The 26,820-nt window shown below is 36.5% G+C and overlaps 1 protein-coding gene across 1 annotated transcript; it reads left to right on the top strand.

Annotated features, from left to right (window-relative positions):
• The first annotated feature begins 34 nt into the window (after window positions 1–34).
• LOC100375542 (DNA replication licensing factor mcm5-like) lies at window positions 35–25,104 on the top strand. The gene is made up of 15 exons (XM_002739179.3): window positions 35–258; window positions 15,002–15,128; window positions 15,611–15,739; window positions 16,014–16,186; window positions 16,578–16,733; window positions 16,865–16,949; window positions 20,112–20,316; window positions 20,706–20,866; window positions 21,100–21,168; window positions 21,671–21,988; window positions 22,477–22,589; window positions 22,880–23,008; window positions 23,270–23,412; window positions 23,744–23,871; window positions 24,454–25,104. The coding sequence occupies exons 1-15, from the start codon at window positions 104–106 to the stop codon at window positions 24,553–24,555; spliced, it is 2,193 nt and encodes a 730-aa protein (XP_002739225.1). The 5' UTR covers window positions 35–103; the 3' UTR covers window positions 24,556–25,104.
• The last annotated feature ends 1,716 nt before the right edge of the window (window positions 25,105–26,820 follow it).

Genomic DNA, 26,820 nt, shown 5'->3' with positions numbered 1-26,820 from the left:
GTATACTACTTTCGCGTGTTTTTTTTTTCTTTTCGCGCCAGGTTTCGCGCCAAATTTAACACGTGAACAATCTGAATAACATTTTTACAAAGCTGATTTCAAGATGGCTGGCTTCGACGAGCAAAATATATTCTTCTCCGACAATTTTCAATCTCAAGACAACCAAGATGAAGGCAGAGTCGACAGGCTTGGTACTCAAAGAAGATACAAAGAATTCTTGCGTCAGTTTCACGAGGGTTCATTCAACTACAAATATCGGTAAGTATCTCCTTGTGATCGTAAAGACGCTGTCGGGTAATCGAGTCCAAACAAGCTCTGTCAGAATGTGTTTATATACACACATGAATTGCTGGAATATCTGAAGTATTACACTTCTACTTCCTATTTCATATTATTAGGTTTGTCATGGGAATCACAGACAATGTAATTAGTTCACAATAAACAGATTTAAAATATAACGGGTCATTTAATTTTTAAATACCTTTGTTATGTTATGCATAATGGTATTGATATAAAACTCTTGGAGTACACAGAAAAGATTCAAATATAACACGCAGTAGTGAATTGGGTCGTTATCCACTTATTTTGGATATAAAAGGTTTGATTGTGGAATGCCCAATACGAATGTAAAAATAATTTCTATGATCCATGGTTTGCATTTATTAAGAACTTATTACAGATGACTAACTATAAAATAACTGATATAGACTTGGATGACAGGGAAACTGTCATTTTCGGGAAGTTCTCTAAAATATTTATCTTGATCACTGAAAACAAAAATAAACTTGATACTTACAGTAGTTTTAAAGATGCTTACAAATTTGAGTTATTTGATCCAAATTAAAAACAGAAAACATAGAGTGGCACTGACCAAATTTAGAACTTTAATCCCATTGGGAATTGAAAATAGAGGTGACAGAATTTGTCATTTTTGTAATTGCAATTCAGTGGGAGACATTACTTCACAAAATGTGAGCATCACACTATTAAAGCGAAAGGGTCGTCACCTGCGCATGTGCAGGAATTGAGTCCCAAGCGATAACAACACACTCTAAGAACGCAAAGGCTCATGGGTAGACGCTTGTTTGTAAACAATGACACGCTATGGAGACCCGACACATGCGTAGGTAACGACACTCCGGCTTTAAAGAAAATAGATTAAAATTCCTTGCAGCTTTACTTTTTAGCGGAGCCGTTCATATTACTGATTGTTCGTCGTCAACTTTACATTTTCAACTTCTTCTTCAAAACCACAAGTCAGAAAGTTTTCAAATTTGATATGCTAGTACCTTGGATGGTTCTTTCTCAGATTTGTTCATTTCATGTAAAAATCTCAAATTCTCTATTTTTGGTGAATATTTTTGTCATTTTTGGTAAAAAGTGATATTTTCAACTTCTTGTTGACAACCGAAAGTCTGATTGCTTTGATATTACATATATAGGTACTACATGTAGACCTCACTCAGATTTGTTCATTTTGTGATGATAGCTTTAATTCTCTAATTTTGGTGAATATTTTTGTAATTTTTGGTAAATTATATTTTCGACTTCTTGTTGAAAACGGCAAGTCAGATTGTTTTGATACAATACATATTGTTCATTTTCTGAAGATAACTTCAATTCTTAATTGAAATGTGCATTGTTAACAGTGGAGCTATCTCGGCCAACAGGCTGCTTGTTTTATGTGCCAGCACCTCCCTCGGAAAAGGGTACAAATGACAATTTTTAATTCACCATGTGACAGATTGAGGGTGTTATTACCTCTTTGAGGGAAAATAACACTATATATGTAGCCCTTCTCTAAGGGAGAACGTCAAAAGATCGATGTCGGATAAAAAACTTATTTGCTTTAGTTTGGGGATGGGGGTGACCTCAAAAAGTTTCCATCCTACAAAAACGATTTTATTTTTTAATGAAGTCAAAAAAATCATGGAGTATTTGTTGTAGTTCGTGTTTTTTTCTATCCAAAAAAAAAATAAAAAAAATAACAGAAAATGAAAAAAACAAACATCCAAGACGAGAAAATGGTTTGGTCCGAGTGTAAATATGTGCGTCCAATGAGGTCAATTTCAGGGCATGGACCTAGAACCAACTGCTATGCCATACTACTGTCAGATTATCAATTTGTATTTAATGGTGAATGTAGTCTGACGACGTGATCAATATTTATCAATTAAGTTTCAGTGGGGGTTAGGGGTTTGGGGAAAAAACTAAAGGAATTAAGTTTGTTATTCTACATTGAACTTTTGATGTTGTCCCTAATCACCTTGCCATTATTCACTGAAAAAAATAGTTTCCCAAACCTTTCCAAGGTTTCATTATGTTTTATTATACATGTATATTTTTTTACTAGTATTACTGGTACCATACAGTACAACTCAAAACTTACTTACCTAACGCATTGACTTACGTTGACGCCACGTTAAGATCGCGTTAGGACCATGCCAACGCTTCGTTAATGCACGTTAGCGCAGACAGCTCATTAACTTTTATAGCTTTGTTTGCATGCAAATGAGAACAATATGGTTCTGTGTTACGTGATCACGTGTGCAACAAAGCTGGTCGAAAAGACTTAGTCTGTAGACTTCAGTATTTGAATTTGTGCGAACGTTTTAGTGTTAATAAAAAATAAAACTACTTATTTATGTCATTTTGATCTAGATTCAAATATATAAAAAAATGACGTAGTGACGTTGCAAGATGGTTATTTAGAATCATGCAGTACGACATACAAAGTATCATTTTTTCTTACATCGTTGGCAAAAATGTGTGCATTCAGTTCACACGCGATTCGAAAAAATACTGACTAACGTAAAGTCGTACAAATTGTACTTCGATTTTTGTACAAATTCGGTAATCATTCGTTTCTTGGATATATCAATTCAGTTTGACAATAACACCTTTGATTTGTGTTCAGTAAAAGAAACCTTTCGCAAACCTCAGACTTGTACCGGGTATTGCTAGTCAGAGCTCAAACCAAACAGACGTGCTGTGCTGTGCCGTGTCAGACGGGAAGTGACACTGACATGTCATGGACGCTTAACATTTTTATTTTTTCACGTACATAATATATTGTGCTGATTTCTGCCCTGAATTACATGCTAGCTTTTTACTAATACAAGATTTGAATGAAAGAAACCACAGTATAAACCGGGGATATTTAAGGGGAGAGTAGAAAATCGAACGGGCAGTTCACCATGGTCATCGCCGCGACTGCTTATAATTTGGGGTGGCCACTAAATATCGATTGCAACCGCGGTCATAGGAAAAGTGTGAAATACGTACTGAACAGTTTCCTTTGTGATTCCACAAGTCTTTGTTTCAAATAGCTGTTTTTAAATCGAGCAGGTTGCGAGCTTTGTTGGCGTGGAAATACTAAGTACATGGTAATATCGGCCCACTATTTTAATAAAGTTTAAAATAGCCAGCTTTCCTGACTCGAGCCTCTTGTTGATTTGACAACGGTAGGTATCATTGTTTATTCTTTGTCTGTATTGCATTTCAGACAAAATGTTCAAGATCGGTAAACAAGAAATGGACGAACTAAAAAGTCTCGTGTTTTTCACGTGCGACATGATACGGTCATGTACGTTCTATAAATCTAACCTTGCACGCATAATGCATCTTGCATTGACGTGGTTTTTGTTTTTTGTTTCAAAAAACGACGTTGCCTTTCTCTTCTTCATGGTATTTGTGAGTTAAAACATATAAGTAAAAGATATTCAAAGCCAAAACACATTTGCCTACAAGTTGTGTTATTACAGTCCCGCCGGATACAATAATGATTTTACGCGGCCGGACCATGAAAGAAAAAGGTTGCCAAGGTAACGCGCCAGTTCAGAGTGTGACTTGCGGTCAAACTTTTTTCACCACCGACTTGAAGTCAGCATCGCCATGTAGCAAGTTTCGCAAAGTACTTTAAGTTCAATTGCGCCCCAAAATGATGTCGACGATCATTCAATAGTCGCAGCGCATGTTGTACGAAGTCCATGATACACCCCGTTTCGACTTCAGCTTGCTCTTCCTTCTTAGTGCATGTTCTTGTTCATGTAAAATGCGACCTCTCGCCAATGTATTAAAACACTTTGAATTTATACTTATGCAAGATTATATTTCGTCTATGCGAAACATTGATTTTCTAAACATTTTCTGAGACCATGCATGATGTATATTCACAAAATAATGCGAGCTTACTTTATATTATGTTGATCTCTACTAGGTCTTTCTGGATCACTTTGTGATTTCATTCCAAGGCGCAGGCAAATAAAATGTCAACTATTATAGACTAGTTTTCAAGGTTTTGGCTCAGCCAAATAGATCATTTTTTATTGGAACTTTGTGACCCTTTTAATTTCCCAGTTTTTTGTGTTCATTAAGGTAGCGAGAACGGTTTTGTGACGTTTTCGAATAAAACATTCTCTGTCTGTTGTCTTGTTCAGAAGAATAATTTAGCTTATATTTTTCAAAAGACTAAGTATAGAGGTACAAGTTCGCACAAACTGGACAGTCATTGTTTACATAATTATCACGTGACATCAAAAATGGCGAATCTTGTAAAAATGACTAAGTCCTCGATTGCGAGAGCACACTGCGGAATTTCCTGGTGAAATTTACGTCATGCATTGTCCGTAATCAAGTCCATTGAAATGCGTCTCCGATAATCAAAAGACCTATTATTCCAATTTCTATGCAGGTTTGTTTTTTTGACCTCAAATTATTTCATACTTGGCACCTTTAACAGACTATTATTCTGTGACAAAGCATTTTCTTTAAAACCCAGACATATTTCGCACCATCATTATCTTTTGAACGATAACTGAGAGTTTGAATGTCCTAGTCCGAACGCACTTGATTTGGCGGCGGTCCCAATGAGTCGTTCTCGATCAAAACTTCAACTCGAGAAAAACGCGAAAAACAGTCTTGATTAATAAAACACTGTAGTTTTGCTGCATTATTATAAATATACACTAAAAATGACCAAAAATATTAACCACTGATATCATAGAGCTCATAAAGAGTGTCAGATAATGAATAATTTCAAGCTCGAGCATGAAAAATGAAGAAAACTGCTGGCATTTGAGTCCCCACTCCAGGAACGTTCGGGTTTCCATTGTTATGCAAACGAACAACGAGGGATAAACCTCTGACAAACATTACTGTCCCACTGTACACGCTGACAGTTTACAAACAAGCTAATCCTTCAAGTGTCTCTGATAAGTGATCTAATAAAACAGTTTTCATGGTGAAACAAAATGGCCGAAGTTTGAAAAAAAAATTGCTGTGTCAGAGTGCGACACTGAGTGGCAGATTTTTCTTTGCCTCATCTGTCAACGCTTTTTTTCTTTTCTTCGCCATTGCGTTAGAAAACATGGTATTAGTAAAATAGAATATTGACTTGGAAAATAAAACGATTTAAAAGAAAGTTGCGCAAATTTACAGTACTCATTTCACACTACCTCCCGCCCGCTCCCGCTTTCCAATCATCTTTTTTCTCGCTTTTTTGACTGCTTGTTGAATTTGACCGGACAATTTCCGCTTTATTTTCGACCGCGCAAACCCCGAAATATCACCGCTCACTCGCACGCGTTTAAAATTCGGACTAACAGAAACATTTCCGAGGTTCACATTGTCTTATAATTGTCTTTATTTTTTTAATAGATGTTGAACAGCTGACTAAAGTTCAAATACTTTTTGTTTTAACTATTTATAAATATATGCACGCAACCTGACCCTTTGGCCTCGATTTGGCTTGGACTGAATATTTTATTTTAAACAATATTCTAACGTGAAATGCGAAATGTATTTCAACACAAGTACGACATGGTTGTCTGGGTTTTCTTTCCTGATTATTGAGTCTTCGCGATGTGTTCCGAGGCGAAGACAAGCTGAAGGACCATGAAGCTAAATGGCAGTTCCATGCATGGGCTGACGGAAAGAATATATTTCTAAGCCTAAAATAAAACCTCGTCTTTTGTTGATAAATTCGATTGTTTGGAATGTCTGTCGACCGTGTTCCAATAATTTGTTTGGAATGTCGATCCCCGTTGGTTTCTCCCACAGTCAGCTGGCATCGGTGTCGCTGGGTGTATATGATAGAGCACAGTCCCTCCACTGTGGATAGAGGGAAGTTGTGCAACCAAATTTGCCGAGTTAGTAGTTTTTCGCCGATAAAAAATAACTAAGGGAAAAACTCGCGGCATTTTTGTAATAAAGACATTATTTTCTATCAATAATCCGCCCAAAATAGGAACATTTCTACTAATTCTTGTGTTTTTTCGACGTTTTTCGAAAAACCTGTGATTAGGCTGCGAAAGTAGAACATTCCGGAGGGGGTGAAGAGCATCTCCAGGCGATGGACGCGGGGTTCTTTGGCAACGACCGCAAACGTTTTCGTATCCAGCCATTGGTTGGCCACACAGAGGTCAAAATACGCGTTCTATTTTTATGCGTTAAGTTTGGCTCTTCTATTTCACCGCCTCCGGAATGTTCTACTTTCGCAGCCGTGTGAATCTTGAGTTTCGAAATTGTTCATCGACAGGCCACCAAATATTTATGGCTATAACTAAATTTTTAAGCCCAATAAATTATTCATAACATGTCAAGCTCTGTTCGATTTTTTTTCAGGGCATGTGGCCGTTTTTAGTCGAAAATATTTTTGTGGGAACAATTTTACGTATACGTATGCGGTTTAGACCGAAGTCATTCAATGATCGTGACTTAATTTTCGGATTCGGTATCGTTATTTTTGGAATTAATCATTAACATTTCCTTGTTTCTCTGCTCTGTCAAAATCAGTTACCTATGTTTTTTTCACGTAACTGTCTCATTAAAATAACATATTACATTTAGAACAAGCACCCAAAACACGTAATAGGAGGTCCCAGTTCAGTTGCTTTCACGATACAAGTGTCATACAACCAGGGTTCTCCCCAGGGCTTTTTAGCGCCGAGGTCCGCGGCACTATACCTGTGAATCTCGGCGCTTCACTTGGGACCTCGGCGCTATGTGTTCCCACCTCGGCGCTTGATTTCATATTTGACATGCCAATATCAGATGTGAAAAAGCTTTGTTCGCCACGCCGGTCGGCCCCGACCGTCACTCAAAATTAGTGACCACCACGGAAATGCTTCCGACGAGGACTATTGTCTGATTGTTGGTATAATTACGTACCGACCGACACGCATCCTGCCAGTCGTGGATTATAATTTATAAACAATAGACCTAGTCGCACGATACGTAGCGGCTAGTCAAATTTGTGGAATTAGCACCTCTTTGTTTGTAAGTAAATACTTTCTGCGATAGACACAGTCTTTAGATTGAAAGCTAAAATTATTTCAAAATCAATTCCACCTCGATATAACATGGTCAAATCGGAGTTCACGATCAGTTCACGCTACTCAAGAAAAAAAACAACGTGTTTATTGCGTGATTTGGTAAAATACATTTGAACTGTTATCATTGCAAATCATGTAAAAACTCTTCTTTCAAGACCTAATTTACCTTTTAAAAATTGCAAATCACCTCTTTCGAAAGCTGTCATGCAGTTTTCAATTGAAATCGATGCCAACACATCGTGCTACGACATCGCTTTACTTCCGCAATGTAATTTTTATGATCACTACCATTCGGAAAACTTCGGGTTCTACCGGCATTACCATGCGGCATTTTGATTGGTTAATGGAATTCTTGATCCATCGGGTCAAAGGACACATGCTAATGCTTCACAAACATCATGGCGGGTCTGTTTTTTTTTACCGAAGCGATCAAGTGATCAAAAATAATCGCTCCCGATAAAAATAAGTCGGATTTTACTTACATTTCATATCAAAAAAAAAAGAAGTAAAATTTGTTGAGGAATTATTGCTATAACTGGTGTATAACATGGCCAAGTAAGTTATGTATGTCACGTCGTAACTTTGATGATCGTTTTGAAGCTTTATTTGTTCGCTCATTACTGTAATTGTAAACGTTTTAGAAGTTGATGGTACGAATAATAAATTACAACAATACATCAATTAATTACGTGATCGATTTTTTGAAGGAGAATGTTTTTGGAGTGAATAAAATTATGAGATTCGTGAACATAAATCTGGCTTAACGTTTTGAATGCGTTTCCTTCAACGTTTTACAAAACAATTAAATTGCAACAATAATGTATTTGTGTTTGTTTTTAGTCTGTAGCATTTGTATTTCGAGAATGTTTCAAACTCTTCTAAATTGTGAAACATAATGTGTTGATTCCATTAAAAAAAATATTTGCCCTGTGACTGAGCTCACTAATATTCATAATTGTAAATAAGTTCTGTTAATCAATGAAGGAAAGATATGTAAATGATATGCAAATTAGTATGCAAATTAGCCCCGGCGCTATGCATTTTTTCTGGGGAGAACCCTGTACAACTATTAGATTTGAAGTGCCGTTCAGAATTTAATAATAGTTAATACTAGTTAGTTGTATGTTCACACTTTACTATCAAAACCACCATTTCGACCACTCCTGCGCCAGTGATCAGTGTTAGGACGAGCGGTCAGTGTTTTCAATAAGCGAGCGAGGCCCCCCCCCCCAAAAAAAAAAACAACAACCAGCGATTAAAATGCGGTCGGTTTCCGGTCGGACAAGACCGCGTGGTCGGAAATTAAGCGATAAGCGGTCGATGTAAAAGCGGAAGGTTGGGCGAAAAGGGTACTGTATGACCATGTTTCTCCGACGAAGTCTCGACTGACAATAATGCTGACAATGAACGTTAGATAAACACGCATTGTTTGCGACTGAAAGCTTATCACCAGTTATATCAGAATCGTCAACAACAGAGTATACAGATAAGATGTTATCATTAAAACCCTTTCAAAGATAAACAATATGCAAATATCCATGAAACGGCAGTTGTAGTCTGTTCTGCTAGCGTTTTAAAACACTGATTTGAGCAACGTTATTTCGCAATTTCGATCTTTTGTAAATCTGTGATGATGTATCAAGGTCTAAAGTGAACGTTTTATCAATTTTTGAAAAATCAAGAAAAAAGTGAAAACTTCCCTTCTCGCTACCTTAAGTCTTAACAATTAGTGTGAATTGCTGTGCGAACCTTCTGCAGACGACCCCAGTCAGCTGGCAGTCTACTGGCACACCGCTCGTTTGTTTTCCCACTCTCCCCTGCAACAAATCGTTTAAAGTAATCTATTTGTAATTTTATTGTTTTTGTGTACATACATGTATGTGTGTTGTTTTCGGTGGGTTACTAAATGATCATCTATGGAAACATGCGATTCATGTTGGTCAGCAATGATTTTTCAGTTTTGTGAGGCAATAGTGTTCAATATTCAGTTTTACAATCATCGGACAGTGACCCACATACAGCTTACGCACACTGGTAGGTAAATGTTGGAAATGTACGTGAGGGGCAATGTTTCTGTGTTACCTTCGTGTAAATATTGGCAATTTGTGTCCTTGTCACCCAACTTATTATGTGTATTCCACCTTTTTGGCCGCGGGTATCAGTTTTAACTTAGTTCTAAGATTTCTAATGAATATTAGAAGATGATTCTTACCTCTATGGTTGTATTTTACGGTGCTTTTATGGTCTTGAATACGTGAAAACTCGGTCGCATTGACCTACGGTGAACGTAATTTTATACACAACATAACATTTTGCCAAAAACTGGCACGTTCTTAATAGTACATATTACAGTAAAACCTGTCAAAACCGACCATGACTGGGACTGGGATCTATGGTCGGTTTTCAGAGGGAGTCGGTTTATTCAGGGTGGGCATAACTTCGATTGAAACAACAATTACATGTGCTGTAAACACGGGACAAATGAAAGACACCGGAGTTTGCCTCCGGTGATTATACATGTATTTACATTTATTGTATTGTTTCAATAAAATAATTTACCAAACAAGACAAGAATATTATGGTATGTACATGAAATCAATAAACATTAAAATAACTGTTGGAACAGACCGGGTAAGTATCGCGTATCGTAACTGAAGGCGTCCATTTTGAATGACATCACAACGTAAGTTCACGTGAGCTACATGTAATTATTATAATTTATGCAGACAGTTGATTTTGTTGTTAAGTCAATGAATCAAATTACGATGTAAAAAAATCATCAAGTTTTCACCGCTTTAAAGAACATCTTTTTTCAACGATTTTGTTCGTTCGAATTATGAAATTTTGGATATCTGTCAAGTAGCTGGAGTCTTTGTTTATTGCGAAGTTTTGTAATCTTGTTAACATGTCTAGCACATCGCCATGCGTCTGTTGCTCCCACTCGCCGTCATACATTGCTTCAGTCGGTATACGTTCATCAAAGTGGAGGTATTCTACAATGCTACACTGTGTTTGCGGCTCTGCAACATGCTAAATAAGGTTTCCGAATTCTTTGTCATCGTCTGCTTCTTCGTCATCATAAATTTTAATCTTGAAGCCCCCTTTACGGAAACATTCGAAAGCACAAAATTGTCGATCAGAATCGTTATGGAAAGAAGAAAACTCAATGTTTTGATCGTTGAAGAAGTGATAATGCAGTGTGCTTCACCGCAATTGAAGTTGATGACCCCGATCATTTGTTTATATCCGGGGTCATTACACTGTCCAGACATCACGCGATGCGATGGCGTGTGGTGTGAAAAACTTAATCAGTTGCTATTGTTTTACACGGGACGTTACTTGTAGTGTGAGATTTGATATTGTTTCTGTGACGTTCACGGTAAATTCAACACAATGCACACTTTTTAGGTCGGGCAGACCGGATTACTAGACAGCGGACGTGGTGCAACTGGTCGGATGGTCGATGTATTCAGTGTGAATATTGGACTTGGGGCCGATCAATGCGGTCGGTGTTCGGAGTAGACAGTGGTCGGATTTCACAGGTTGTTTTAACATAGGCGTCTATGGAGAAATTTTGGGACTACATAAATCGGTCGGTTCCGACAGTAGGTCGGTTTATCCAGGGGTCGGTTTTGACAGGTTTTACTGTAATTCCAAAACAACGGGCATAATTAATCTTGTGGTTGGATATGACTGGAGAGCTTCTCGACTTCGTCCCTGACTCAGATTTGCGTCTTTTGAAAGTTCACTGACCCAAGCTTGCGTCATTTGAAAGCCACACTTGCGCGTCAAATGGCCGAATTTACTAACCTGATCGTTGCCTTAAAATGTATATTAGCTCGATACTGAGAATCGTCGAGATAAAACAACACGACGCAAGGCGCAAATTCAAACATCGATTTCAGCACGCTTAAAATATGTGCTGGGTTTATCAGTGTTCTCCCCAGGCCAAAACAGCGTCGCGATCGGATTTGCCCGCGACGCTATGTGTTTCCTCCGCGATGCTATTATTTATCTGATTTCTTCAGTCTCTCACAGACTGTGAAGTTTCCTGGCTAACTCGTTAAATCTACAAATGCATTGTATTAACGCCAATTTCCCGGGATAATTCCCTGTTGTTTCGCATTGGTTGGATATCGTTTTAAAAAAAACAAAGCAGTTCTATAAAGACAAAGCTGTAAGCCCCGGTGTCAAACGCTCTTTGCCAAACGTATATTCATATGCAAATGATATAGTCACACTTGGGGTCAAAAGCCACATGTTTCCAGTGTGTACGAAACGTATTTTCATTATTATTTTTAGAAATGTAGTCGTACTATTATTCTAAGTTTTGATTTTTGTCAGTATTTTTGATATTGTATTTGTTTTTTGAGATCAAAATGTGAAAAAATATATATTTATGATGTAAACAATTTTGACCTCGTGATTGTGAATCCAAGATGGCGTCACCCACGTAAGATTCAGCGAGCGTGAACTTCCCACTCGGATCGCATGTCTTGCTCAGATTCGGATGAATTAAGTGAAGCATAATTGAAAATAATATATTTATCAAGAAATCGGGAATTCTAATCAAGAAACGTGTGGAAATTGGAGTGACACTTGTGTTATTTCTTGGAAGAAAAGCCTCAATTCAGACCTCCATTGTCTCGAATTGTTCACAATTGTGTTGAACAGACAACATCGATGATTAAAAAAAATACATAAAGATGGATAATTTCAGCCAGAAAAACTATTATTGCTCGAACATAGTAGCGCAAGTATCGTGACTCGTAACAGTTGTTGTACTTAACCGGAAAACAACAGAAACGAAAGACAAGCAATGAGAATAATCAACCCCATGTTTAATTTACCGGGACCGGCCAAGCAAAGAAACAGAAAACTCAGTATTTCTGCAGGACATTTGCAATACTAAACATGCAGTGCAATAATTGTATACAGATTGTACATAAAATAAATAGAAAAAAAGAAGAAAAACTGGTTTTGTTTTACTTTCCCATATGACAAACAATATGTTAATTTATGCTAATTATTATGCAAATTAGCCGCAACTCTATGAAAAATTTCTGGGGAGAACACTGGTTTATTTTAAAGCAGTGCTCCAGCTTAGAATAATACTGGTACAATGTGTTCAGTATAGTACACTTCTTTCAAATTTTTCATGGATCTTAAATTAAACTTTCCTGGCTTTGGCAACACAAACGCGACATACAAAATCACCGGAATCCGTCGAGATACAATTGTAAGCCTCCGTTCTGTTTTTATAGAACACTCTAAAACTAATTTGAATACGAACAATAGAAACAACTACACGGCAATTAGCGCTGAATATGCTAACGCCCTGGCACGTTACCCACTCGTTAGCGTGCGTTACAACTGTGTTAACGCAAAGCTAACATCACGTTGCCTTGCGTTAACACCCGGCTAACATTTTGGTAAGCGAGTTTTGAGCTGTACTGTATTTATCCAGGTAAGATACCAGGGTCCTGAACATGGAAAATTGGCAAAAATAGGGTGGGCAAATGCTCGGACATCCCCTGCAAAAAAAACACGAAAATTCATGAAAATTGACAACACATGGATTGAACTGCAATAGGGGATAGAACGGCGACTAAAAATATGCAACAAAGATAAATGAACAATATGCAACATTAGAAGAATAACAAAAATAATTTATTGCTTATAATGTGACAAATAAACCAGAAATAATAAAAATCGACTGAGGAATCATTTGAATTAGGATTTCCTCGCCGACAAGCATGCATGAACTCAAAATGAATTTAAATGTCAGGGGTTAAACTGTGTAAAATTATTTCCGGTTTTGACAAATACCAGTTCAACAGCCTTACAAGATCAATAATAATTTATGCAGTAAAATTACGAAAGTTCATAGTTGTTTGAAATAGTGCGACACTTGCTTCACGGCTCTCTGTAAGATTTGCTTGAATCGCTTCTAAGGAAGTCATCTGTTAATACAATGAACAAAAAGTAGGGTTTTTTTTTCTTTTTTAGTCCCCGTTCGGACGTAGTCTGAAAACGGGGACTTATGTTTTGCCCTGTGTGCGTGCGTGCGTGCGTCCGTGATTACCTGTATCTCGAACATGCATGGACCGATTAAGTTCAAACTTCACTCATACATCACACATTATATGGGACATATGCACATGCATTTTTTTCATGATCCGATTAACGATAGCCGAATAGCGGCCATTTTAAGGCCGAAAATGCATCAAAATCACACATTTTCACCATTCCGGACCCGGATCTCAGTTATGCATGGACGGATTTCGTTCAAATTTGGTACATACATTAAACATAATAGGACCTTGATGCATGTCTTTCTTTTTTTTCCGGATCAAGTTCGAAATGGCCGACTGGCGGCCATTTTGTTTTAAAGAATTCAGTTCTGGATCCGTATCCGAGACATGTCTGGATTGATCAAGTTCAAACTTCACACACACAAGGTACATCATGTCACAAATATGTATGTGCATTTGTTTCATGATCTCATTAACGATAGCCAAATGGAGCGCTTTAAGGCTGAAAATGCATTGAAATCGCACATTTTCACCATTCCGGACCCGGATCTCAGTTATGCATGGACGGATTTTGTTCAAATTTGGTACATGCATTAAACATAATAGGACCTTGATGCACGTCTTTTTTTTTTTTCGGATCAAGTTCGAAATGGCCGACTGGCGGCCATTTTGTTAAAGAATTCATCTCTGGATCCGTATCCAAGACATGTCTGGATTGATCAAGTTCAAACTTCACACACACATGGTACATCATGTCACAAATAGATATGTGCATTTGTTTCATGATCCGCTTAACAATAGCTGAATGATGGCCATTTTAAGGCCGAAAATGCATCAAAATCACGTATTTTCACAATTCCGGAACCGGATCTCAGTCATGCATGGATGGATTTTGTTCATATTTAGTACAATGTGTTGTACGTATGCAGGTGCATTTCGGTCATGATCTGCTTTGAATGTATATGTCACTCAAATATGAACGGAACGGGGACGTGTCATTGACAATGACTTGTTTTATTACAGGTGTAGAAAAAGACCCCCCTGGGCGTATGCCCAACCATGACCTCTATTGTATCAAAATTGGGGGGATGGACGTTTGCCCGGGCATGGGCTCTTACTGGGATAAATACGGTATATCTTTGAATGTACATATGTACATGTATCTTTTTTTCTGGTTACCTTCCTGTTATTATATTCCTCTACATTATATTAGTCCTGGAATGCAAGTCAAGTGTAGGTGCTTACAAGATTGTGCCTGATTGGTCACCCAATTCTAACAGACCAATCAGAGAGCAGCTTGTTTGACTATCAAATTCTTGTTTCGACTCAACTGGAAAATTTTGCTCGTTAACCATTTACATTTATTCCAACATCACAAAGATTTTGGCAAACGCCCATTCGTCCGCGGCAAGTATCCGTCAATACAGTGTGTGCAGGGAAAATGTATATCTGTCATTTATTGTTTGGGAATAAACATTCAGATTAGCAGTGTACTGTATTTATCAACAATTCAACTTGGCCAAATGACCATCGACAGACTTGCCCATGAAACAGGAAGATAACCAGGCTAATATATCCTTGATTAAAATACTGTGTCCTCAGTCCAACCACAGTCTATTTTTTTTATTTCAGTGATGAATTGAAGCGTCACTATAATTTGCGTCAGTATTGGCTAGAGGTCAACATAGATGACTTAAGTAGTTTTGATGAAGAGTTGGCTGACAAACTAAAAAAGCAGCCATCTGATCATATACCATTGGTGAGTGTTTTTACTCATTTAGTGCAATTAGGGTTTTAATGAAGTCCCTGTAGCTGCAACACAACCCTTCGCCTCTCAATAAATTGAATTCACATCACTCTATTTCACTTCTAAACAATTACAGCTATTCTTCCAATAAAGATAAGTGGACTAACATTGCTCACAATGTAACCATTGCTTCTTATAGAAGACTATGTAGTCTAGCTATTTTGTTAGCGAAACAGTGTCTCGTACTGCAATATCGCCATTCCATGCTTTCTTGCAGTCACAGGAAGACAGTGTAGGAGACTTGAATCAAAGACATTGATGAATGTTTTCAAACAGTGTTGAAATAAATTGTAATAAATCATTAAATGGCTTTCATAACAGATGGTTGAATTACTACAGAAAAACAAAAAAAATATTGTGACTAACAACAAGAGTCCATTTAAATATCACTAGAACAGAGATAATTCACCTTGTAAATTTCTTCACTAATCCAGTTTGAGCAGGCTGCAAAAGAGGTTGCTGATGAAGTAACGAGACCAAGACCCTTAGGAGAAGAAGAAATGGAAGAGATCCAAGTGTTATTGTCTTCTGGAGCTCACCCTTCTCATGTCAGAGATCTAAAAGTAAGCATTTATTTAAATAATAATAAAGATTTTCTTCTGCCCTTTATGCATATTTTCTGTATTTGGTCAATGTACAGCTCTTTAGTTGATTCACTGCTGACTGCATGTTACTACACAAAAAGTAACATGCTGCTACTTGATATGTGTCAGCACCCAGTCAATTTTGTTTTTAACTAGATGCTTGTGACAGCAATTACTGTTGAACAATTTAACTTGCTCAAGTCATTCATAGATTGCAATTACTCAGTTTTGTTATTGAATATTTTCTTTGTAGTCTGAGCAGATGTCAAAGTTAGTGAAGATCCCAGGTATTGTAATATCGGCATCAGCCGTCAGAGCTAAAGCTACGTCAATATCTATCCAGTGCAGAAGTTGTCGAGCATTTGTGAATAATATTCCAGTGAAACCTGGTCTTGAGGGTTATTTACTGCCGAGAAAATGCAACACGTGAGTCAACAGCTATAAATTGTACAGCTCTTTGCTTCTGGTACTCGTGTTTGAGCCTACTTTATTTACTCTGTCAGAAGTATATTTGAACCAAAGACTGAATTTGTCACAAATACACGTAATTTATATTTCAACCTTTCTTAATATTTAAATTTGCTCTTGCTAGTTTAACACTGGTGAAAATGTGTTCAAATTGAGGCACACTTTGAATTCATTTGCATTCTAAATTACTATACTTCTTTGATGAACCTCATTATGGAAACCGTGATGGTTTGTATTGAATGAAAGAACACTGAGATGCTGCTGTGTAATCCCAGCCTCCTTGCTAAAACTAAAACTACCAAAAACAGTTATTTTATAACATTCATTATGTTTCCTAATCCCTTCACAGAGATCAAGCGGGTCGTCCCAAATGCCCCATTGATCCATTCTTTATTGTACCAGATAAGTGCCAGTGTGTTGATTTTCAAATTCTGAAATTACAAGAATGTCCGGAAGCTGTGCCAAATGGAGAAATGCCAAGACATATGCAGCTGTATTGCGACAGGTGAGCAAGTGATACTGCTCTTAAACAAGTGTGAAATTCAATGAATCAAAATGGGGAACTTTGAATTTGTAAATCTAGTATACTTTCCACCAATGCTATTATTTTTACAATAAATAATATCTACTATACAGGTACCTTTGTGATAAGATTGTACCCGGCAACAGAGTGACAGTCATGGGTATTTACAGTATCAAAAAAGCAGGCAAACCATCACGGGTAAGAGGGACATTTGACATTTCTCTGTATGAACAATTGACACTAATTTTCAATGAATTTTGTTGAAACAGTTGTAAGAGACAGAATTGTTCATGTATGACATGAATTGACAATTAATTTCCTAGCAGTCAATGGTGCTGTTCTGAGGAGACGAAATAAGCTGTTGTCACAAGGCCTTTTATTTGAGAACATTGTTAAAATATGTGTGTCGACAGAATACGCCGTTGTGGTGCGTTTTTGACACCGTCGTAAAAGGGGTGGACCAGATCCTAAACGCCGTTGTCACACTGGCTTTTACACAATGGAATGTGTCGTGTGAACACAATACGACGGCCAAACACCCTCTATCGCAGACTTATTTTGACATTACTTGCTTGACATTACACAAGATTGCATCAAAGGTCACAAGTTGAATGTCGAACTGGTCAGACAAAGAAACTAGATCACTTATATCTGTTTGGAAAGAATCCTATTTCTTCGCACCATTTATTTCCGCGTTGTCGAGTCCAAATTGCTAGGGTTGCTGGGTCTATTGTTGCGTTATTCATACACTCGAATAGCATGAACATGAACCAATTATTTGTTGCTCTTTGAATTCTTGATTAATCGATCGTTGTTGCCTTCTTCTCGAGCGTAGAAACAAAGCAAATGCTTTTACCATAGGGGACCCCATGTTGTTGATTGACCTTTACATTTGTTTTTTAGCTCCGCTGTCGACTTTGTCGAGCGGAGCTTATCATATGAGTGATTGTCCGTCGTCGTCGTCCGTGTCAATGTTTTACTTTTTCGACTTCTTCTTGAAAACTACAAGCCTGAATGCTTTGATACTTGGTGTATATGTACCTTGGGTAGACCTCTCTCAGATTTGTTCATTTCATGATGATATCTTCAATTCTCTAATTTTGGTGAATATTTTTGTCATTTTTAGTAAAAAGTGATATTTTCGACTTCTTGTTGAAAACCGCAAGTGCAATTGCTTTGATATTACATATATAGGTACTACATGTGGACCTCTCTCAGATTTGTTCATTTTGTAATGATATCTTTAATTCTCTGATTTTGGTGAATATTTTTGTAAATTTTGGTAAAAAGTGATATTTTCAACTTCTTGTTAAAAAACTGCAAGTCCAATTGCTTTGATATTACATATATAGGTACTGCATGTGGACCTCTCTCAGATATGTTCATTTTGTAATGATATCTTTAATTCTCTAATTTTGGTGAATATTTTTGTCATTTTTGGTAAAAAGTGATATTTTCGACTTCTTGTTAAAAACCGCAAGTCCAATTGCTTTGATATTACATATATAGGTACTACATGTGGACCTCTCTCAGATTTGTTCATTTTGTAATGATATCTTCAATTCTCTAATTTTGGTGAATATTTTTGTAATTTTTGGTAAAAAGTGATATTTTCGACTTCTTGTTAAAAACCACAATCATTTATAGTGAAAAATGATATTTTTGAATTCTTGTTGAAAACAGCAAGTCCCCCATTGCATTGATACTATGCATATTGTTCATTTTCTAATGATATCTTTTGTTCTTTAATTGAAATGTGCAGTGCTAAGAGGCTTCTTGTTCAGTGTTTGTACATTAATTAACAGCTCATAGTTGAAACAAAATTTATGCCACACTGACTTAATTTCAAAGATGACATCCTCTGATGACCCCAAAACTGATGCGAAAGAGCGAAAAAAAAAAATCCTGCCAAAAAAAAAGCTGTTATTACAAATTGAACCACAGTGTATCAAAAAAAAACAAGTCTTTATTTGTAGGAGGCACATGTTGATGTACACATTTCGTACTGTATTACTGTCACAGGTATCATCATCTTTGATTTTGAAAATGCAAGAGGATAAGGCAGATGTTAGCTTTGCCAAACTCATACACATCAACTCAATAATAAAGAAAAACTTACTGTGTTGTATTGAAAAAAAAAATTAATTAAAAATGAACAATAAGTTTGTCAACAGCAACCTGGAAATTAACTTCTTTGACATTCAAACTACAGCTTTTAAAGTGACACTTCAGATAGACTAAGTGTAGACACAAATGCTCTAGAACTACTTCAACTATGTAACAAATTATAAGAGGCTCGATATTGAAAAAAAAACGAGAGTCAACAAAAATTTGGATGCAGAAAATTATCTACATGTATCTTGATGAAAATTTGTCATATGATCAAAATATTACTGACTGTGTGCAAGCAAATTATCAGAAAATGAAAAAAAAAATAAGAAGAAACTTTTCTTCACCCTGAAAGGGGACTTCGGCCGACGAGCTTCCGCTGCTTTCGTTGCAGTTTTGTCGACTTCAATGCGGACAAAGCAACTAAACTTACTTGTCGCCTGACCAACTTTTAGGCCACCATACACCTCCACTCCTCTCCCATTTCTCTCATCGTTGCGGAAGAAACGCGGGACAGCCACTCTGCACAATATGTCCTTAAAGTTGTCTGGGCGAAACACGCTTGCCGCTATCAATCTCTCGTATAGCTTTGTAAGCGTCACATCTCCCTGGCCAAAGTCAATTGCATACCAGTCTACAACAATCCCTCAGTTTTACCTCTGAACTTTTATGCTCGCGTATTTTGGTGGTGTGGTCGCCATGCCATGTTGGATCATTTATGACAAAATTGGCATGTTTTGAGGCAATCTCCTTCATGGGTCTTTGCGCTTTACGTAACGTGCATCTAACTGTGCGGAGTTTGGTTTTGAGGTAGTCCAAAGCGAGTTTTACTACAAGTCGGTGCTTTGCGACAATACGAGTCGGCAAGTTCCGGACAAAAAAATGATCTGTGGAGACTCGTCGTCAGAGATTTTTTTTTTTTTTTTTTTTTTGAGAACAGGCAAAAACTAATGCGCGTACGGATGTCATCCATAAAATTAAGTCTGTGTGTTATTACCCATTCATGCTAGCCGCAAGAAACATCATACTCTTGAATAGGTGTCAGTGACTACAAAAACCTAAATTAGAGATTTTATGGTATGTGCATCATTTGTGTTATTGAGGTGACACCGTATTTATTGGCTGAACGATTTGTTCTATTGCTCATTTTGTGTTCACCGGCAAGACTAAATTTTCAGGAGCAGATGTACATTTTGTGATTATCATATCTAAATTGGTTGTATGTCTCGTTTCTTGGATTCATATTGTCAGAATGCACGCGAGAAGGTTGCAGTTGGTATTCGTAGTCCTTACCTTAGAGTGGCTGGAATTCAAGTTGACACTGAAGGGTCTGGAAGAAGCTCAAGTGCCCCCATCACACCACAGGAAGAGGAAGAGTTCAGACGACTTTCAGGATCACAGAATGTTTATGAAACGATAGCCAAGAGTATAGCGCCCTCTATATATGGTAGTGTAGGTAAGTGAATAACCTTGACAACCAATGCTGGTGGTTCTTTGAATGCTACTAAAGATAACAAAGATACAGCTGATTATTGCCGTTTTGTTTCATTTCCCTGACTTAGATCAATTTTTAATGATTGATCGATTCTTCAGGCCAATCATGGCTTTGCATTTGCTAGTTTTATACTGATATAACAAATACATGTGTACTGTGTCAAAACACAAATGTATTAGCATTAAAAAAAAAAACTTTTTAACAGATACCAAAAAAATACTTGCTTAATTGTTGTGTGCTGTTACATCTTGAGAAAAAAAGCTATTGACTTAGAGGCCAGGATAAGTGTGTAGTTTGCTGATATGTTCAGGACTTGACAGTGTGTGTATATATCTTGTTCATTTTTGTAGACATAAAGAAAGCTATAGCATGTTTATTGTTTGGTGGTTCTCGTAAGCGTTTACCGGATGGTTTGACAAGAAGAGGTGATATAAATGTACTATTGCTTGGTGATCCAGGTACAGCAAAAAGTCAGCTCTTGAAATTTGTTGAAAATGTGTCTCCAATTGGGGTGAGTACTGACATTGACAATGCAGATTTCTTGATCAACTCGTGAATTTTAGATTCACTTCACTGGCTATAAATTATTAAAACTTATGAACATGTGTTCCGACATCACTGCTTGTTAGGGATGACTCTGCCGATGCGTACTATGGTATTGTTGGAAGCCGGCAACTGAAGTTAGTTGCACAATACCCATAATATGAGGTATCTTCATCTGATTTTAATTGTAATTACTTTCAGGTGTATACATCTGGTAAAGGTAGCAGTGCTGCTGGTTTGACTGCTTCTGTTATAAGAGACCCTGCTTCAGTAAGTTCAGTAAATCTGTCAATCGTTTTGTTTACCTCAGCAGAAGAGATGTCTATTGTAATAGTGCTGTTAGTGGCCCTCTTTATTGGTCAAAATCTGTGCAGATGTCATAATATGTTCACAAGACTTTGGTTATTTTCATTTTTATTTATCGTGCCAGACCCATGTACATTTACATTTTATTGACTAGTAAGGAGTTGAATGCCTTCCACCAATAAAGCAATATTTGTACAAGCCTCGGATTTGATTGAAAATACTACCATATATAATATTTTTCTAAATTATTAAGCAGTGTTTCTTCAGTGATGGTTGACAGAAAGAAAATCTGTAATCTGGTTATTTAATGATGCACGCCAAATCATATGTGTTTATAGATCTCAAAATTTGTTTTCATACATCATGTACATACTTCGTCTATTATGGAATGCATAGGCATTTCCTGTGGTGATAATCTTCTGTATTCCTTATGATCTCTATTTAAAACTGGTTGTTTCATTTTCAGCGTAATTTTGTGATGGAGGGTGGTGCCATGGTACTTGCTGATGGTGGAGTAGTGTGCATCGATGAGTTTGATAAGATGCGTGAGGATGACAGGGTAGCTATTCATGAAGCTATGGAACAACAGACTATATCTATTGCGAAAGCTGGTATTACTACCACATTGAATTCTCGTACCTCAGTGTTGGCTGCTGCAAACTCTGTGTTTGGTAGATGGGATGACACAAAGGGTGACGAAAACATTGACTTCATGCCGACTATATTGTCTCGATTTGATATGATATTTGTGGTGAAGGATGAGCATGATGAAGCTAAGGACAGTGTGAGTATCATTTCGTTAACCAGCTTGCCTACAAAACGGGTATATTCAAAATGAAAAATAATAGCTTATACTAGCAGAGTAAAAATAGGATTCAATAATACATTATTTTTTTAATTACAAAGATTTAATCGTCAGCCAAGGTTTATTTGTTCGGCCACAACCTCACTGTTATAAGTTGGCAGAATTCTCATTATAAACCTGTTTCCATGGGTAACTGAGCCATGTGTTTTTGTCAGTTGAGCTACAACGTGATACAAAACTGTAATATGTGTTGGTTTAAATTTGAAATGAATGAGAATTGTTTTACAAGATTGCTTATTAATGGATCCAGGACCTTGGTGCACCCAGCATGTTAACTGTCGGCAAATACAGCTTTTCCTAACATGATCACCGACAGGTTTGTAAAGGCAGCCATGGCTTCAGAAAAACCATGCAAATCAGTCGATAAGGTTTAATTTACGGGTACTTACAACTATTATTGATTTCAGAGGTTGGCCAAGCACGTGATGAATGTCCACATGAATGCATTACAAACTACCTCGGCCAATGAAGGTGAACTGGATCTGAATTTCCTTAAGAAGTACATCGCATATTGCAGAAGGTAATGCTTGAGTTTTAAAACCAGACGCTTTTACTTTGCCACACAATGTTCACATTGTATACCTAGCAGCATTTTATATACATGTGTCTTTTAAAGGTGAAATTACAAAACCAACTGTAGTCTTCCATGTAGTTGTAACTGTCGGCCAACCTTTTGTAACTTGACTACGGCTAATTGTGTAATTTCACATTTAGAGACATATTCATGAAAGGTGATGTAGTAAGAAAATAAATGTTCTGATCATGGACTAATTAATTGAAATTAATTTGACTCTCTGTTCATATTGGTAGTAAATGCGGACCAAGGATTTCAGAAGCTGCTGCTGAAAAGTTGAAAAATCGATATGTGCTGATGCGTAGTGGATCCCGAGAACATGAACGAGAAACCGACAAGAAGACAAGCATCCCTATAACTGTCAGGTATTTAATACAGGGCTTGATACTTAAAGATCGTTACATAGTGCCGGACAAGTAAACCTGTCGTTCAGACAACTGATTTTTTTACTCGCTTGCCCTTACAGATTTAGTAAATACATAGACAACTTGCGTTTTAGGAAACGCGTGTTTCTTGGGTAACATAAAGCCCTGTAACGCCAGTCACATGACTCAAATGCAACTTGGTGTGGTCATTGCAGTTTCATGTCTAATTTATATACTTTATTTATTGATTTATAATCTTAGACAATTGGAAGCTATTATAAGGATATCAGAGTCATTGGCCAAGATGCAATTATCTCCATTTGCTGGTGAAGTTCAAGTTGATGAATCTTTGCGTTTATTCCAAGTTTCAACATTGGATGCTGCTAGAACTGGAAGCCTTGCTGGTAAGACGTGCTTCTTACTTTATATCCTGGTTTTTGTATACAATATACAGTTGCCCAGAACATTTTTGGTGCGGTTCAAAATTAAATTTTATAGTTGCTAATTCAGGTGTTATCAAGTGTTTCTGAAATATTTGTTGTTACTCCAATTATCACCTAATTGTTGATTTAGTAAATGACTCTTAAACTTAATTTTCACATCAGGCTTTTTGATCACCATCAACACATAAGCTAGTGAGAGATGCAATGTCATTAATTTTGCTATGTGCTAGTAGGGAATCTGCAAATATTGACGTGTTATTAAATTAATGGGTTCTATACATTGTAAATTCAGGGGCTGAAGGTTTCACATCACACGAAGACCAAGAAGAGTTGAGTCGTATTGAAAAACAGTTGAAGAGACGCTTTGCAATTGGTTCTCAAGTATCCGAACATTGCATCATTCAAGATTTCAACAGACAGGTAGGAACTAACATTAAAAGATGTGCCTTCTCGTTAAAGAAAAAGTTGCATCTTGTACCCATTCATACAAAATGTTTCAACATGGTTACAGTGTTCAGCTCACACCGAACAGTTCCGTCTGGCACTCAAATAAAAAAAACTAGCACAAAAAGTTGCCGATTGGCACTATTGTTTACTGGAAATCTAAGCATTAATGTTGGGCGGCACATGATCATGTTGCAGACTTCCAGTGTCACGTTTTTAATTGAATTGCCATATTTTCCATCATTAAATTTCGACACCTCTATAGCGATCAGTGATTGTCTGACAATCATTACTACCAACAAAATAATATCAAGGACCAATTTAATTTCGGTATTTATTTGACTTAATTATTTACATCACAGTCAGTATGTTAATGAGCTTATGAATATTAATGAGTTAAAGAATTTTAATGAGAGCAGAACATTGTATACACTATTGAAAAGATCATTGAGAACATCATAAAAATCACCAATTGAACTTAAACATGCCGTAATTTTTCAGAGTGGAAAATAGAGTTACTTAAATACTTAAAACAACTTTTCTTTCTTTCTTTTTCAGAAATATCCCGAGAGATCTATACATAAAGTACTAAGTTTGATGATGAGACGTGGTGAAATCCAGTATCGAATGCAGCGAAAAATGCTATACAGAATTAGATAGAGGCATTGAAAATGACATCCACAAATGCATACCCTGAAAAATAACTTGACCTCTTAACTTCTCCATTTTTGAAAGAAGACAAATTGGCTGAATATTTTATTTCACTTTGTGTGACATTTTCATGAAACATTCGCAGTGAAACATGAACAAAATTAACAGTTATACGCTACTATCGGAAGTCCTAAACTTGTCTTTTGACTTGTAGGAACCCAGCAATGACAATATTTTATTCGTACTGCCAAACATACCAAAGTGCTTTATTCACTGAAAAAATCCTAATGGGCCTTTTCCCGGAATAAGCCCAAAAAATTATATCCTACAATTAATGAGGATCAAAATACAAATATCATTTAAATACTTTTATCTCTTACAGTAATAATCCTGTTTATGGAGATTTAGATTTATAGATTCTGTGATTAATACCAAGAATTTCTAAAATTTATAGAAGTCTACTATATTTATATCTGAACATAAATGAATACATAGAATTTAGAATTTTTGATGTTATTTTTGTTTTTCTATTCAAATAAACATTCTTTTGCCATTTCATTATTTATGCTTGTTGTTTACCGGTAAAATTGTAATTTGTGTTGTCTGAAATTGCTGTGATCCACTTCAATTTATTGCTCTGATTGACAGGACATTTTGTCATTTTACTGATCTGGTAGCCCACTAACGCTGGTTTTTACAAGGGTAGAACAGGGCCAGCCCTGCTGAAAATAAATCTGTGAATATTTCTCCTGCATTAAATTTAAGCAGCATGAGCCATCACCTTTCAGTGGACTGTAACTGTAAGAATTCCAATCTGGTTTTGTCTTAAATGAGTAGCTTCTTATTGACACTAGAAATGTACATCTTGGAAGTATTTAATTTCTGAAATGTTTGGGTTTTGTTTTCATGGAAATTATTGCAGCATGTGAATGTTCTACTAACTTCACATGAATACACGCATGTGGTTCACAATTTGCTTATGGATCAAAGTATGGTTTATGTCTTACAAATTTAGTGTTTTCTTTCTGCATATGAATAGGTGGTTATATATATAAATAAATAAATAAATAAATAAATACAGGTATGTTTACAATTCTGTGTGCAGGAAAAATGTGCTGCACAATCCAAAGAAATAAAAGTTTCGTTAACACTGCATGTGAATAATTTCCATTTGATTACTAATTTGGTTTCAATCTCTATCTAAAGTGTGTACATTACGATCTCCATAGGAATAAATTCTATATACGCTCCAAAAGTGGTTCACCCAAATCATACACAAGTTTACCCTCAATATAAACAAATGTGAAGTTTGCAATCTCCATATTAATGTGATTTCTACTGGGATAAAATTATGTTCTTTACAATCTTCCTATGAATAAAGTGCATCACAATCCCTACTTGAATCATATGCATAAAGTGGTTAACATTCTCCATATTACTAAGTGTATGTGGTTTACAGTCTATTTGAACATAATTGTGTTATCCACACATAAATGAAAGTGTATGGTTTACAGTCATATTGATACAAATGTGTGGTTTTCATAGATGCAAGATCTGATCTCGTGGGTCGTTCTTTAGAAATCTGTCTTAGAATTGTCAATCTATGTTCAGTGCAACAGACTCCTGAATCTAATCATTTTTTTAGGTATATGTTTGAAACAGTTGTATGAAAATGTGCGTTTCCAGATATAAACCGTTCAGATCAGAATCAAGTACATTATGCATTCTAGTGTTTCAAATTCGGATACAAGTGTGTAGATTACAGTCTCCATGTGAGGTGGTCAATTAAGGCTTTTGAGTCGGCAAAACAGATTGTTATGACTTTTACAATGTTTTATTTCTTGACTGTTAAATAAACATCGACTTACAAATTGGGCGTGGTTTTTGCAAAAGTGAGCATGGGCATTTTGAAAAATATTTAGCCGAAAATGATACGTTATTTGAATTCCAATCTGGATTTTCCAGAGACATGATTGTTAGATCTTGGAGTATCAATAGATTTTTCACGGTATGGTCTTACCTGACCTAAAAACGCCTTTGGCATGGTCGATCATTCCATCTTGTGTAATAAATTAAAACTAATGAGAGTCGATTCCATTAAATGGTTCGGGTCGTATCTAAGTGATCGGGCGCAGCAGCGAATGGGTCAGTGTCAGAATAGACAGATATTACTTGTCTCTCAAAGAAATATACTATTTTTATGTTACTTAAAGGATCTTCACGTGTAAAGTATCACTATATGCCGATGATACAGCAGTTAATCTAATAATTTCT

The sequence above is a fragment of the Saccoglossus kowalevskii genome, chromosome 2, assembly GCF_978046115.1.
Source record: "Saccoglossus kowalevskii chromosome 2, keSacKowa6.1, whole genome shotgun sequence".
Classification (NCBI taxonomy): Eukaryota; Metazoa; Hemichordata; class Enteropneusta; family Harrimaniidae; genus Saccoglossus; species Saccoglossus kowalevskii.
Note: the sequence above shows the minus strand (reverse complement) of the source record. Positions and strands in the feature narration are given on the sequence as shown.

Coding starts and splice junctions, on each gene's coding strand:
- LOC100375542 (XM_002739179.3), top strand. CDS start 104: ATGGCTGGCTTCGACGAGCAAAATATATTCTTCTCCGACAATTTTCAA. Junction 16,187..16,577: donor CTGCCGAGAAAATGCAACAC/GTGAGTCAACAG, acceptor ATCCCTTCACAG/AGATCAAGCGGGTCGTCCCA. Junction 23,413..23,743: donor TAGAACTGGAAGCCTTGCTG/GTAAGACGTGCT, acceptor TTGTAAATTCAG/GGGCTGAAGGTTTCACATCA.